Source organism: Larimichthys crocea, unplaced genomic scaffold (genome assembly GCF_000972845.2).
Source record: "Larimichthys crocea isolate SSNF unplaced genomic scaffold, L_crocea_2.0 scaffold385, whole genome shotgun sequence".
NCBI lineage: Eukaryota > Metazoa > Chordata > Actinopteri > Sciaenidae > Larimichthys > Larimichthys crocea.
The window spans coordinates 181576-197673 of NW_020855041.1; the positions used below are offsets into that span (position 1 = coordinate 181576).

Below are 16098 nucleotides of genomic sequence, written 5' to 3' on the forward strand. Positions count from 1 at the left end.
AACGCCCTGGCTGCGCCTAGAAATTCTGTCCATAAAGTTATGAACAAAACCGGTACAAAGGGCAGGCCCTGGCGGAGTCCACTCTCACAGGAAACAGTTCCACTTACTGCCGGCAATGTGGACCAAGCTCTGGCACCGAGAGTACAGGGACCGGATAGCCCTTATTAATGGGTCCGGAACCCCATACTCCCGAGCACCCCCCACAGTCCCGGGGACGGTCGAACGCCTTTTCCAGATCCACAAACACATGTAGACTGGTTGGGCGACTCCATGCACCCTCCAGGGCGCGCTAAGGGTATAAGAGCTGGTCCACAGTTCCACGGCCCGGACGAAAACCACACTGCTCCTCCTCGATCCGAGGTTCGACAATCTTGCGACCCTCCTCGTCAGAACCCCCGAAAAGACCTTCCGGGGAGGCTGAGGAGTGTGATCCCCTATATTAGGAGCACACCCCGCGGTCCCCCTTTTTGAAGAGGGGAACCACCACCCCGGTCTGGCCAGTCCAGAGGCACTGCCCCCCGATGTCCACGCGATGTTGCAGAGACGTGTCAACCAAGACAGCCCCACAACATCCGGAGCCTGAGGAACTCCGGGCGGACCTCATCCACCCCCGGGGCCTTGCCACCGGATTTTTTTTAACTACCTCAGGACCTCAGCCCCAGAGATGGGCGAGACCACCACGGGGTCCCCAGACTCTGCCTCCTCAAGTAAAGACGTGCTGGTGGGATTGAGGAGGTCTTCGAAGTATTCCTTCCATCGACCCAAGACGTCCCTAGTCGAGGTCAGCAGCACCCCGCCCTCACTGAACACAGTGTTGACAGTGCACTGCTTCCCCCGCCTGAGCCGCCGGATGGTGATCCAGAACCTCCTCGAAGCCGTTCGAAAGTCGGTCTCCATGGCCTCACCGAACTCCTCCCACGCCACGCTGCCACCGGAAGTAAACAAAACCCGTTAATTTTTTTAACGTGTTTTCTAAAATTAATCGACAAATTAACGCGTTAATTTTGACAGCACTATATATATATACACACATACTACCATACATACATACACTCCCCCCCCCCCCCGTCTTTCGTGGTCATCTTCTCTCCTCCTCTCCCCTTCTCACACACACACACACACACACACACAAGCACTGTGACTGAGACTGTCAAACCTGGACGTGTCTCCGTCACGTCCTCCGCAGACTCAAAACCTGGACGTAGTCTCCGTCAGTCCTCGCAGACTGACTTAAAACCTGGACGTAGTCTCCGTGACGTCCCGCAGACTGTCTAAAACCTGGACGTAGTTCTCGTGCAGTCCGCAGCAGACTGACTAAACTGACGTGGTCCTCCCCGTGACGGTCCCCTCAGACTGTCTAAAACCTGGACGTGGTCTCCGTCACATCCCCGCAGACTGACTAAAACCTGGACGTAGTCTCCGTGACGTCCCCGCAGACTGTCTAAAACCTGGACGTAGTCTCCTTGACGTCCCCGCAGACTGTCTAAAACCTGGACGTAGTCTCTGTGACGTCCCCGCAGACTGTCTATCTGGTTTATAAACTCTCCTGTAAGAAAACTTTGCAGGTTGTTTTTAAGACAGAAAGACACAGTTAGAATAAAATGTGAGTTTTAATTATTCATACATTCTCAGTGTATGTTTTTATCGCATGCTGTCAGTCGATCTACTTGTTCAAGCTCTTCAAACCACATAACAGAGTACAAACACAATAAAACAGTATAAAATATGTTGCTGTACAGAAACACTTCTTTGTAAGTTTAATGCTTTACTGCAGCTTCAACATGACCTGGAACAAAGAGCGGGGACAGTAACCAGTTCACAGCGGCTGGACGGAGCGTCTCGTCTCCTTGTGACGGAGGACAGAGGTAGTCTGACGTTACGTTCTTCCATCCGTGCTTCAGTTTTAGCTTAAAAAACAGGTAACATTGGATTAATGCTCAGGTAAAAATGACGTCAGTATGAATGTATCACTGTGAACACTGCACCTGCTCAGGTGGAACTCAAACACAACGCCACCTTTCATTTACAGTATGAATAAATAATGAGCTGCGACGTCACAGGAGGTGACACCCCTCCCCACGTTAGAGTTGGTTCGGTCCGAGCTGCTTCAGGAAGAGTCCACTGGAGCTGCAATGAACAGGTCACAGGTCACATGACAGATCTATTCACAGGACTTTAGGTCTTGTTTTAGAGATTTACCGTCCGTTAGCTGCGCCTCCTCTCCTCCCGTCGCCTCCACCTCTCCACCATCAGTCCTCCTCCGCCCCTTCACCTGGACCATGAGTCTCTTCACCTCCTGCAGCAGCTCGTCCCTCACCAACTGCTCCCTGCAGCGCTCCGCCCGCTGCGCCTCCTCCCTCTCCTTCTCCTCCAGCAGGGAGCGCAGGAAGGAGGCGCTCACCACCTCCTCGCCCTCCCCCACCAGGAAGGTGTTCTTGAAGCGGTTGTACAGCATGGACGCCTTGTCCATGATGGCCTGGTTGGCTCTGTAGTAACGCAGCTGCACGAGAAAATAAAACGCGTTAGCAGACGTTCGTCAGCAGCTCCTCGTTAACTTTAATTAGTGTGTCGTACCTTCCTCAGCGTGGAGACGAGCTCGCTGTGTCTCTGCACGTGTTTGGACGTCACGTAAACCATGCCGAGCTGATCCAACGCCCTCACACACTTACCGATGTCCTGAAACACACAAACACGTTTCAGACGTTCAGGAATCGACAAATCGTCCCAGATTATTCCACAGATTGTTCTCAGAGACACAAAAACTAAATCTGAATCTGAATCAAGCTGATTTTCATCCAAAGAAGGATTTACAGTTAGGGCCATTATCAGGTCAAACCTTTAATTTGACCGACGTTCATGAGCTAGTCGCTAACTTGTTTTGTGTGTCAGAGCCTGTAACTCTAACCCAAAGACAAAAACAAAGAGCTAAAAGGAGGTCGGGGCTAAAAGGGGCTAAAGGAGGTAGGAGCTAAAAGGGGCTAACGGGGGGAAGGAGCTAAAAGGGGCTAAAAGGAGGTAGAAGCTAAAAGGGGCTAAAAGGAGGTAGGAGCTAAAAGAGGCTAACGGGGGCTATAAGGAGCTAAAAGGGGCTAACGGGGGCTATAAGGAGCTAAAAGGAGCTAAAAGGAGGTAGGAGCTAAAAGGAGGTAGAAGCTAAAAGGAGCTAACAAGCTAACGGGAGCTAAAAGGAGCTAACAGGCTAACAGGAGCTAAAAGGAGCAGAAAGAGGCTAACGGGAGCTAAAAGGGGCTAACAGGCTAACGGGAGCTAAAAGGGAATAACGGGAGCTAAAAGGAGCTAACAGGCTAATGGGAGCTAAAAGGGGCTAACGGGAGCTAAAAGGGGCTAACAGGGGTAACGGGAGCTAAATGGAGCTAACAGTCTAACAAGAGCTAAAAGGAGCTAACAGGCTAACGGGAGCTAAAAGGAGCTAACAGGCTAACGGGGGCTAAAAGGGGCTAACAGGCTAACGCGTTGGGTCCCGTAGCTTCACAGACAGGTCTGTCTTACGGGGTGGTCCGACTTCAGAGAGATCCGGATGTCTCCGTGGATCCTGTGCAGAGTCGAGTCCGTCAGCGTCATGGTGGAGCTCTTCTGCTGCTCCACCTTCCCTCCATCTGACGAGTCGCTCGCCGCTTTGCTGTCTTCTTCTGCGCTCGTCTTCTCCTCTTCTTCTTCTTCAGGTTTTGACTCGGCCTGTGACGTCTCGCCACTTTCTGTCGTGGCTGTGTCGCTCTTCTTCTGTGGTGTGTTTGTGTGTTCTGCCGTGGCGTCGTCATCCTTCTCCTCCCGCTCAGCTTTTTCACTCTTCTTCTGCTCTCTCGTCTTTTTTTCCACTGCTTCGCTCTCGTTCTTCTTCTCTTGCGGCTTTTTCTGCTCCTCTTCGTTCTTCTTCAGCGTCGCCTCCTTGTTCTTTTTGTCCTCCGTCGTTGCTGCTCTCGTTCTTTCAGACTTCCTCTCCACCGTCTTTCTGTCTTCACCTCTTTTCTCACTGTCTGAACCGTTTTTCTTCGCCTCTTCTTCTCTCCTCGCCTTCTCTTTCTTCTTCTCCTCCTCCTCCTCGTCTGCTCCTCCCATCGTTCCTCCCATTATCGTCTTGACCTGAACCTTCGTTCCATGTCCGGCCTTCACAATCTTTCCGATGATTTTCCTCTCATTCTTCATCTCGTCTTTGTTGGACTGCCCGCCCTCCTTTTCATCTGTAGTTGTACTCTTCAGTTCCTCCTTCTTCACCTCCTTCTTTTGTCCGGACAGCTTCCCCTCTGCCTTCTCTCCCTCTTTCTGTTTCACCTCTGTCGTGTCTCTGAAGGCTTTCACGGCCGACTTCTTGCTGATCGCCGTGGCGACCTTCTTCTTGAGTCGGTCTCCGGGTTTCCTGATGAGACAGACGTTGGCGTTAACTCTCTTGTACACGTTAACAGACAGTGTGCGTGTGTGTTTCTTACTTCGTGGCCTCCCTCCTCGGCGCTCCTCTCTCGGCCTTCAGCAGACCTCTTAAAGATCTAAACAAACTCTCCCTCTTGGCTGCCAGGTGGCGCTGTCGCTGCACGGGACAAACAGAAAATCTCTTGAATGTTTTAAAGTGACGGGCTGAGCTCGGTCACAGAGTACAGCTGAACATTTTACCTCCTCTGCGTCCACAGAGCTGCCTCCTTTCTCCTTCTCGTCCTCGTTCGTCTTCTCTTTGGTCTCCTCCTTTCCTTCCTCACCAGCATCCTTCGTCTTCTTCTCTTCCTCCGCTCTCCTCGTCTTCATCCCTTCAGTTTTCTCCTCCTCTTCCCTCCTCCTCTTCGTTCCTCGGCTCTCCTCTCTGTCGTCCTTCTTTGGCGTCAGCTGCGCCTCCTTTTCTCTCGCTCTTTTTCTTCCTTCGCTCTCTGACCTCGTTTCTCTCCTCGTCCTCTCCTCCTTTTCTTCGTCGTTGTCTTTCGTGGTCATCTTCTCCTCCTCCTCCTTCTCTGATCTCCTCGTCTTCATCCCTCGGCTCTCTGCCGATGACTTTTCTTCTGTCTTCTCCTTCATCGTTACTTCTTTCTTTTCGTCCACACCTTCATCTCGCTTTGTTTTCCTGTACTTCACCTCCTCTTTCTCCTCTTCCTTTTTTGTTCTCCTCTCTGACATCTTCTCTTTCACCATCACTTCTTTCTTTCCTTCACCACCGTCCTTCTCGTCTCTCCTCCTCTTCACTCCTCGGCTCTCTGATGAATCTTTCGTGTCCTTTTCTTCCTGCGTCTTCTCCTCCTCGTCTTTCTTTCCTCTGTCGCTCTTGGACGTTTGTGTCGTCTTCTCCTCCTCGTCTTTCTTTCCTCTGTCGCTCTTGGATGTTTGTGTCGTCTTCTTTTTGTTGACTGCTGGAGGAGAAACCATGTTTTAAACCTCAGACAGCTTCTAATGTTTATCCTAAGAGAGTTAGATGTGTTTGTGTTGGTTACCTGAAGGAGGAGCAGCAGGAGTTTGATTCTTCTGCTGCTCAGCATCGACCTGATGAAACAAAACAACAAAAGTTTATTGAAGTGTTGCAGCAGGGCGACCTCCTCATCTCCTCCAGCTCTCTCCTTCTTCTTCTGTCTGGATGGAGAATTGGCGCCACCTCCTGTTTATCTCAGAAAACAACTTCTCACATTCACACCGTGCTGGTTGAGGATTCACTGTAAAGCTGCTGTCTGCTGGTCTGGAGGTTACCTTGGGCTCTGCTCCTCTGCTCCTGGTCGTCACAGGACGTGCAGCCTCCTCAGTGTCTGTACGGGTTGAAGCTGGTTTGGAGTCCGTCGTCTTTGCCGGAGCTTCTGTGGCGCTCCGAGTTTTCTTCTCAGCCGTAACTTTACTTGTTGCTTCAACTGCAGGTTTGTCAGGAACACTTTCAGAGGATTTGGAGGGAGTTTTTGGCTTCGTCACTTTTGCCACCGTCTGTGAAGACAAAAAGAAAAATACATTTATGTTTACCGCGTGAATCGAAGAAGTTCAAAATCTTTTAAACCATCGTACCTCCTTCTTATTCTCTGCAGGAGTCGCAACAACATTATTTTCAGCTCGTTCTCCTGCAGCTGCCTTCCTGCTTCGTGTATTCACAGCCATGTCGGACACGTCTGCAGCCGTGGCATCTTTCGAAGCCAAAGCCTGTTCGGGAGTCTGTCTGGAGTCCGGAGCAGATCTTAACGAAGCTCTTGTCGGAGTTCTAGCCACGGCGGCAGTGTTGGTGGCGCTTTCCTTTTTACTCCCAGCACTTCTGCCGGCAGCTGTTTTACTGTCGGACTTTGCGGGGGCAGATTTACTGAGAACTGGTTTAGTCGGGGCAGTTTTCAGTTTGTCGTTCGTCGCCTGTTTAGAAGGTGTAGCTTTAGAGGCAGAGGTCGGTTTAGAAGGTGTAGCTTTAGACTGTTTGGCAGGTGACGGTGTCGGAGGTGTCGGTATCTGAGGACACAACAGAACAGAGAACAGCTGTTAGAACCAAACATCTGTGGAACACACAGACAACAAAAACAAAAGTAACAACACCAATAATTACACTGACTTTGAGTTTGCTGCAGACTCCCGGCGTGTTCTGGATCTCCCACATGCCCTCGGTGAAGCCTTTGATCCGAACGCCGCTGCCGTACTTCATCTTGTTGCCGATGTAAGGGACGACGTTTTCCAGAGGGAGGTTACCTCTGAGGAAGGAAGGAAGGAAGGAAAGAAGGAAGAAATCAATCGATGGGTTATCTGAGGAAGTGATGGGCAGCTGCGTGTACGTACATCTGATGAGTCCCGAAGAAGAAGACTGGGACACGCTTCTTGTATTTGTCTTCCGACTTACACACCTGAACACACATACACACACAAGAGTGTTAATGACCAATCACAGCACAGAAATATATGAAGGACGTGTGTGTGTGTGTGTGTGTGTGTGTACCCTGGCAGGCCAGTGAGGGAAGCCCTTCATCTTGGCAAACACCAGGTCTCCTGGTTTGAAGTCACCCGTCTTCCCTGGCATCCTGCTGCTTCAGAGAGGGACGAGAACACAGAACACAGCCTGAGAGACAACGGACAGAACGCAGCCTGAGAGACAACGGACAGAACGCAGCCGGAGAGACAACGGACAGAACGCAGCCGGAGAGACAACGGACAGAACGCAGCCGGAGAGACAACGGACAGAGCGCAGCCGGAGAGACAACGGACAGAACGCAGCCGGAGAGACAACGGACAGAACGCAGCCGGAGAGACAACAGACAGAACGCAGCCGGAGAGACAACGGACAGAACGCAGCCGGAGAGACAACGGACAGAACGCAGCCGGAGAGACAACGGACAGAACGCAGCCGGAGAGACAACGGACAGAACGCAGCCGGAGAGACAACGGACAGAACGCAGCCGGAGAGACAACAGACAGAACGCAGCCGGAGAGACAACGGACAGAACGCAGCCGGAGAGACAACGGACAGAACGCAGCCGGAGAGACAACGGACAGAACGCAGCCGGAGAGACAACGGACAGAACGCAGCCGGAGAGACAACGGACAGAACGCAGCCGGAGAGACAACGGACAGAACGCAGCCGGAGAGACAACGGACAGAACGCAGCCGGAGAGACAACGGACAGAACGCAGCCGGAGAGACAACGGACAGAACACAGCCGGAGAGACAACGGACAGAACGCAGCCGGAGAGACAACGGACAGAACGCAGCCGGAGAGACAACGGACAGAACGCAGCCGGAGAGACAACGGACAGAACGCAGCCGGAGAGACAACAGACAGAACGCAGCCGGAGAGACAAAGGACAGAACGCAGCCGGAGAGACAACGGACAGAACGCAGCCGGAGAGACAACAGACACAACGCAGCCGTAGAGACAAAGGACAGAACACAGCCGGAGAGACAACAGACACAACGCAGCCGTAGAGACAACGGACAGAACACAGCCGGAGAGACAACGGACAGAACACAGCCGGAGAGACAACGGCGAAGCTATAAACTTCTCCCTAAACTACGGCGTCTCACATGCGAGGTGCGTTCAAAGACCGTCGGAATGACTATGATGCGTTCATGAACGTGGGAAAAACGGAAATTCACCTGAAACATAATAAAACTAAATAGTATTTCTTTCAAGAACAAATTAACAGTGATTAAAACAACATGGGCTTTCTAACAGTATAAATGAAATAATAATTATATACTAACTGGAAATTCTACTGGAATATTTGAAGGATATTAAATAAACATTTACTTTCTTTGAAAAAACATGTCTACAAATTTATTCTAGGCTATTTATGCAATAGTAAAAAAAAAAAAATAGTAAAAAAATTTAACAACCGCATTTCATATTCGGTTTCGGTATTCGGCCAACCATTTAATTTTTATTCGGTTTCGGCCGAAAATGTTCATTTTGGTGCATCCCATCACTTTGTGTCACACACACACACACACACACACACACACACACACACACAGCTTCTTAAATCGCTGAGTCATAGTCCGCGTCTCTGGTTTCGTTTCCCGCCGCGTGCTGACTCATTGTTTACAAACACACGTTAGCACTGAAGCTAACCTCGGCTAGCTCTGCTAACACGTCACATCTGAGCTCCGCGTTCGTTCTTAATTTTCCCGCCTGTGACGTTAACGGGACGTAAAACACCTTTGTTGACTTACCGACAGACTGTCCGGTCACGTAACGTGGATGAACTCGTCGTCGGTTCGACAGGAAACTTCTCGTTACTAAGCTACGTCTGCCTGCCCGTCGCCATGTTGGCGGATGAGCTCCTCTCACGTGACGCTTAACGCTTTCCCGCCGGCCGTTGGACTGTACCACCTCATGGAGAGAGGGGAGGGATATTACATACTGGACCTTTAATCCAGTGTGAATTGTAGTAAAAACTTGATTTGTACATATATGTACACACACACACACACACACACACACACACACACACACACACACACACACCAATATATATATAATATATCTATAATAATATATATATATATATATATATATATATACACCACACATATTATTATATTAGTGCTGTCAAAATTAACGCGTTAATTAACGCGTTAATTAACGCGTTAATTTTGTCGATTATTTTAAAGAATTAACGCGTTAAAAAATTAACGCATTAACGCGGTTTTGTTTACTTCCGGCGGCGGCCGCCATTTTGGATGTGGCAAAGGAGCTTTGTTTCCCAGATATATTGTGTGTGGTGTGTGAACGGGTGTATAAGAGGCATTAACTTAAGCCCTCACGGAGACTGCGCCCTGCACGGTCGCCCACATTGCCTACTAGCTAAAACCGGCCCTGCTTGTTTTAGTTTACGGGCAGATCTGCCACATCCATATGGCGGGACAACGAGTCGCAGCAACGGACCAACTCGCTCAATGAGGCGTGTGATGGCTAGAGTCTAGTACCAAAAAGGAGAGTCGCGATATATGCATGATCACTCCTAACAAAGGAGAGAGGAGAGGATAGATAATATAAGATATATTATAGATATACTATACATTATATACATGTAAACCAGATATATATATCATATATAACCATATATATATATATCTACTTATATATATATATATATATATAATATATATATCTATTACTATATATAATAGATATATATATTAAAAAACACTACAATGGTGGCTCCAGACTGCAGATCAGGAGTAAAACAAACAAGTGTTTTTTTAATTCAATACAACCACAGCATTCACAAGAACTTTGCCTAAAAAGGAAAACATCCCCAAAATATGCAAAAGATTTCAGATTTCTAATCATCTGATCGATGTACGAATACATAAATAAGATTACAAATCCAACTTTTTAACAGTTTTTGGTCTGTACCAAAAAAGTGTCTAGGCTTAATACCCTTATTTTAGTGCTCTTTAACAGTCAGTAGGCCCTTGAATGAATATTTCTCAAGGATATGTTGGCCTGATATTCCTATATATTTACACAGTCACCAGCGGTGGCTTGGTTCTCGGTCAAAGTCATATCCGAAATGAGGCACCAGCACTGCCAGGAGCTAATATCTGCCGTTCATGCTACCGTAGAAACTCCGGACATCGTGATGCGCTTTGTATGAAAGCCTCCAACCAACAGCAGACATGTCCATTCACCTATTTAGGACTAAAAATGTCTGAAGGCACCGTGACAACATTTTTTTTTAGTCGCTGCCGCTGTCACTGTCGCTGTCATCGTCTTCCCCCTCCTCCTCGTCTTCATCCTCCTTCTTCTCCGTTTCCTCTACGAGTCCTGAGAAGAAGTCGTTGTCTCCGTGAGCTTTCTTGGTGAGAGACTTCATTCGGCCATCTTTCTTCTTCCTCTTGCGGTATTCGTTGACGGTCGTGTTGGGTAAACTGGAAATGTCCCAGAACTTGATGAGCTGGTCGTGGGCGCTGCTCGCGAGGAAGCGGGAGTCCCAGGACGTGGCGAGCTCTTCGATGGGTTCGCCGACGTGCTGTCCGATGCAGCCAATGACCCGGTTGGGAAGGAGGTTGACAGCTCTGGTAGAGGATATGACATAACTTTACTATTACATTATAACATGTGCAATGCTTAACATCAAATATATGGTGGTCCTGGGCTAACTAAAGGGCAACAAATTAGGGCTGACTGGGGTAAGGACCCAATGCAGTGGTGACCTCTACTGATTTGTCCAACAAAAACAAATTTGGTACTTGGCAGACCATTTTGGACCATTAAGAAACCATCTCAGACCATCACAACGTAAGCTTGGACCATTTAAAGACCTGCTTAGACCACTTTAAGACCAGATTAGACCATCAAAACACCATTTTATTTTGTATGATGTGCTTAGACCATTTTAAGACCATCTTGGGTCTTTAAGAAACCACCTTAGACTATAAAAATGTCAGATTTTAGAATTTGAATACCAGCTTAGAACATTATAGACCATTGGCATACCAGCTTGGACCATCAAAACACCAACCTGAGCAATTCAAATTCCAGCATTGTTCAAGTTAGACCCAATGCAATGATGCAGCAAATAACTGAATGGTGTGACATATTGGATACTTTCAAAAACTGCCAGCTAGGGCCATTTGAAGACCAGTCTAGACCACCATAAGAACATTTTAGGCCATTAAAACACCAGCATGGATCAAGTGGTCACGTCGGTCAACCAACTCACCGAATGTACCCATCCATGGAGGCGGTGCACATGATGTTGTCGGTGACGGGGGCGATGCATTCCACCGACTCTGCTTTGATGGCGAAGCGGTCACTGGTGGCTCCAAAGCCGTTCCAGTTGAAGATGTAGATGGTCCCCTCGCTGGAGCCGCAAACCACCTTCTTGCCACGTTTCATCAGCGCCACCGACGTTAGATCGCCACTCTGGTACTCCGACAGCAGCTCGAACCTCCGCCTCTTGATGTTGAAGACGCCCATGGTACCATCGCCACTGTATTAGATTAGAGCAAATGAGAAGAAGACATTTTTAAACGTTCATGGACACTTGTTCAAGATCTAGGCAGACCACCATAAACTGTTTTTTTGGGTTCATTATCATTATTATTACCTGGCAGTAAGTAGGATCCTCTTGGCCCGGTCCACGGCGATGTCACTGATGTAATCCTCATGGTGTTTCAGATCCATGATGGCTGTCCCTTTCCTCATGTCCCACACCTTAAGATCATCAAAACACAAGTTTGGACTTTAAGACGAGTTCAGAGGTGAAGTGTCTTCACAGATCTACAATCCTAAGTCCAGTTGCTCCAGCTTAGACCATCAAAAGAACATTTTGGATCACTAAAACATAATCGTAGATCATTGACAAACCAGCTTGGACTGTCAAAGTAGAGGTGATGATACTGACTGTCCAACAAAAAGTTACATGGCGTGACGTATGCCATGGTGGACTATTAAGAAACCATCTCAGACCATCACAACATCAGCCAGAACTATTTAAAGACCAGATTAGACCATCAAAAGACCAACTTGGACTGTGATGGACTGTTAAAAACCATCAGGAGCCTTCACAACTTCTGCTTGGTCCATTTAAAGACCTGATTAGCCCATCAAAAGACTGTCTTGGACCAATAAAAAGCATTAAGAAACCATCTCAGACCATCACAACACCAGCTAGAACCATCTAACGTCTATCAAAAGACCATTCTGGCCCTTTCATCTTATGTTTACACCAACAAGAGATCCTCCTGGACTATTTTAGACTAGAAACCATCATTAAAACATCAACTTGGACCATTAGATGAGGGTGATCTGCCAAAAGACCACCTGGGTCCATTTGGAGACCATGAACAGACTTATCTTGGACCATTTAGGAGCATTAAGACCAGAGTTCCGGGACCATTAAAATACCAACTTGGACTGTGATGGACCAAACCATCTCAGACCATTTAAAGACCGGGTTAGACCATCAACAGACCACTTTAGCCCTCTTTGGTATGCTTGGCTCAGGTCTGACCATCAATGTGGACTCAATACGAACACAGTCCGAACCTTGAGGGTTCCTCCGTCGTCCCCGGTCGCCAGGATGTTTTCGTCCACCAGCAGCAGGCTGTTGATTGGAGCACCGTGCGCCCCGCGGATCCTCGTGACCAGCTGTCCCCGCTCCGCGTCCAGCTGGTGGACCGCCTTGTCCCGGGACACGCTGAACAGCTTCAGTCCGTCCGCGGAGAAGCGCACCTGGCGGCAGGACTTCATGTGGTGTCCGGACGACCACAGCTCCCGGTTCTCCCCCTCCGTGCACGAGTAGGAGTAAGCGTACACGTCCCCGTCCACGTCCCCGCACACCAGGACGTCCCTGCTCGGGTGGAGAGCCACCGTGTTGGCGATCGCTTCCAGCCGGATGTCCTGCGGGGTGTCTCGGATCCTCGGCCCGGGCGGCTCGTCTTCATCCCCATCCGGGTCCTGAGCTGCCTGCTCCGGGTCCGGGTCCGGACAGCCTGTGGTGGACTCTGCAGTCTGTGGATCGGTCCCCGTGGACAGGTCCGCGTGGTCTGTGGAGGCTGCCATGCTGTCGCTCTCCTTCTTCTTCTGCGCTGAATAAAGGGGGCGCACAGAGAGCACAGCGCCCCTGCGGCGGAGGACTGTCACTACAACAACAACACCATAAAACTACAAACTGACGTCACTGCGAGCGCGTAACCATGACAACGACACCACGATAAAACTACAAACTGACAAATTGTCCTAGATCCCCATGTTTGTGTGAATAATGTCCACCTACAGGTCATAATCATAATTTACATAAACACCTGTATTAATTATTAATTATGAAAGACGAGAAGCTTCTAAAATAAATGACTCAACCTGAGCGAGTCACGTTGTTTATTCATCATTTTAAATACATTTTTTATTTTATCCATATGAAGAAAAATCATTTTCACAGCAGATTTTAAATGTAAATAAAAAAGAGAAATAAATAAATAAATAAGAAGGTAAAAAGGAATAACTAAAAATTATTATAATTAAAACAAATAATAAATACACCAAAATATATAAAAGAATGAATAAAAATAAATAAATAAAATAATAAAAATAAATAAAAAGGTCAAGGAAGGTAAAAGGGAATAATGAATAAACAATAAATACAAAAATAATAAATACACCTAAATAAAAAAAATACAAATAAATAAATAAAAAGGTAAATAGGAATAATAACTAAAAGTTATTCTAAATTAAAAGAATAATAAATACACTTAAATAAATATAAATAAAATAAAAAGAATAATAAATAAATAAAAAGTTAAGAAGGTAAAAGGGGAATAATGAATAAAAAAATAAACAAATAAAATAAAGCTTAAAAACACACGTTTACACCACAGACTGTATAGTTTACACATAACACAATCCCGTGCATTTGTGTGAATTCAGATGTTTATCCAACAGTAATATTGCTTACACGTTAACGTTCATTGATTTACCTTCAATATCAACATTGTGAATACAAATGTGAATTATGTTTGTGTGGTGATGGAATTCTCAACTTAAATAGATACTATCACATTAGTAGCCTATATGGTAAATATAATTTAATGTAATGTTTCATCGATATAATTAATATTGATTGTAAATATTAATATAGTTATTAGGCTAAACGTGAATAACAATGTTTGTGTGTTTTGTAGGCGATACTGACACATTCCATACTAGAACTGAAAAACCATAATCATTGGTGGGTAATACCGCGTAAGGACGGTATTGCCCTGATCTTGTTTTGCAGGAAGCTGGCATGATCTCCCTGTCTTTCCTGTCTATGGCCCACCTGCCACCAGAGGATGCTTCATTAAACACAGGACAGACTACCCACACATTGTTTGCTCAAAATCATAGTAAGAAAGCGTAGCTAAAAGACATCAGTCCTGCTGGTCGTTTCCTCACCCACCAGGGTTCTTCAGGGATGAGCGGGCCATCGTGAGCAACATAGTTAAACACAACATTACACTATCATGCTGGCAACATTAATAACTGCCTCGGACTTTTTTGTAAGAAAATGTTTTATTATGTTCTTTACGTAGAAACAAAGAAATACAACAAGGTAAATACACTAAACATGCAGAAATAATAAAATAAAACTGAATCACACTTTTGGCCTTGATGATCTTTAGGGGGGTTCTAAAACAGGGCCCATCATGATTTCTGCCAGCAGTCGGGTCCAGGGCAGGGCAGATTGCATCTGCTGATGATTTTTTCTAAAAAGGGAAGACACACAACTGTGGTGTAAACGTGCGTGTTTTTAATCTTTCATTTTGTTTTTCGTTTTTTTGTTTTATTTTGAAACTACTTCCACTTTGGCTTTCCGGTATGGATTGGATATATGGCGGCACCTTTATGCCGGTAGGTGGCAGTATCTCTTCAGACCATTGTTTCAGTCTACACAGGTAGGTGGGTGAATCAGCGCAGGGGCACATGCTGGGGAATCCACGCGGGTTTTGTCCGTGCATGGCGTGTGTCGGCTGTGTGTAGCCTAATAAACCTGCAACATATAATCAGTAATGCTTGGACAGTGGCTGTGTTGCATTTACACCTGCATCTACACTGGCACGCGCACCAGCCCTTTAAAGCAGCAGCACACGCAGATATAAAGTATCTCCTTGTTTGTGAAACCTGCAAAAGGACAATTCCACAAAATCCTCCACGGCCTCATTTTAACAAGTGTCCTCCTCTAAAACTACACAATAGAATATTTACCACTTTATTCTCCTACTTCATTCTCGCTGCCATATTTAATAACGGCTTTAATCTCGTAATAAATTCTCGCCATATTTAATAACGACTTTAATCTCGCAATTAATTCCATTTTTTTTATTCAAATGTGGCCCTAATACTCCGTCGTAGTATACTGATGATTAGATACTAGCGTATAATAATAATAATATAATCATTTAGTATAATAGAGTATACTGATGATTCACCTCAGCTAAAGGTTTGAACACAGAAATAAAACTTCAACTCGTTTAAAATCAACTCTTCTTTCTCTCTGTCGATCACAGACTGTATGAACACGGCCGTGGTATATGTGACGTCACCCAGAAGTTTCTAACGCGCTGTGGTAAAACTCTGTAAATCTGCAGAACTTGCAGCCTTATTATAATTTGAACAGGTGAGTTGTAAAAAGTTGGATGACCTACAATTCTCTGATGTTAAATTCAGACAAAACTGAACTTCTTGTAATTGGACCCAAAGACTACAGAAACTCTCTTTCTAGAGATTCAGTTACTTTAGATGGGATCACCCTGGCTTCCAGCTCCACTGTAAAGAATCTTGGAGTTGTTTTTGTTTGTTCATTTGTCCTTTAATGTCCATATAAACCAAATTTCGAGGACTTCATTCTTCCACTTACGTAACATCGCCAAAATCAGATGCATCATGTCTCAAGCGGATGCAGAAAAACTAGTCCACGCATTTGTTACTTCAAGGCTGGACTATTGTAACTCTTTGTTATCAGGCTGCTCCAATAATCTTCCTGAGGTTTCTTCCACATTTTTTCCCTGTTAAAGGTTTTTTGTGGGCAAGTTTTTCCTCACTCGAACCGAGGGTCTAAGGACAGAGGGTGTCACTCCTTGTACAGATTGTAAAGCCCTCTGAGGCAAATGTACTTTGTGACTTTGGGCAAATAAAATCTGATTTGATTTGATTTAATTTAATTTAAT

The 16098-nt window shown here is 46.4% G+C and overlaps 2 protein-coding genes across 5 annotated transcripts; both read right to left on the minus strand.

The window, feature by feature from the left end:
- Positions 1-1591: 1591 nt before the first annotated feature.
- Positions 1592-8768, minus strand: psip1b (PC4 and SFRS1 interacting protein 1b). 4 transcript variants are annotated; one of them, XR_002041483.2, is made up of 14 exons: positions 8617-8768; positions 6887-6974; positions 6730-6794; positions 6509-6644; positions 5983-6408; positions 5680-5904; positions 5430-5478; positions 4627-5348; positions 4446-4543; positions 3511-4375; positions 2575-2676; positions 2200-2500; positions 1986-2127; positions 1592-1907 (listed from the first exon to the last, which is right to left on the minus strand). XR_002041483.2 is itself a non-coding variant. In XM_019253015.2 (13 exons), the coding sequence occupies exons 2-13, from the start codon at positions 6965-6967 to the stop codon at positions 2108-2110; spliced, it is 3087 nt and encodes a 1028-aa protein (XP_019108560.2). In that variant the 5' UTR covers positions 6968-6974; positions 8617-8768; the 3' UTR covers positions 1592-2107. The 4 variants fall into 4 exon arrangements, 3 of the variants coding, with proteins under 3 accessions (XP_019108560.2, XP_019108559.2, XP_010752920.3); XM_019253015.2 differs by having other exon boundaries at positions 1592-2127; positions 4627-5345; XM_019253014.2 differs by having other exon boundaries at positions 1592-2127.
- An 853-nt stretch (positions 8769-9621) lies between these two features.
- Positions 9622-13245, minus strand: wdr55 (WD repeat domain 55). The gene is made up of 4 exons (XM_010754617.3): positions 12443-13245; positions 11502-11608; positions 11115-11384; positions 9622-10467 (listed from the first exon to the last, which is right to left on the minus strand). The coding sequence occupies exons 1-4, from the start codon at positions 12956-12958 to the stop codon at positions 10128-10130; spliced, it is 1233 nt and encodes a 410-aa protein (XP_010752919.2). The 5' UTR covers positions 12959-13245; the 3' UTR covers positions 9622-10127.
- Between the last annotated feature and the right edge of the window lie 2853 nt (positions 13246-16098).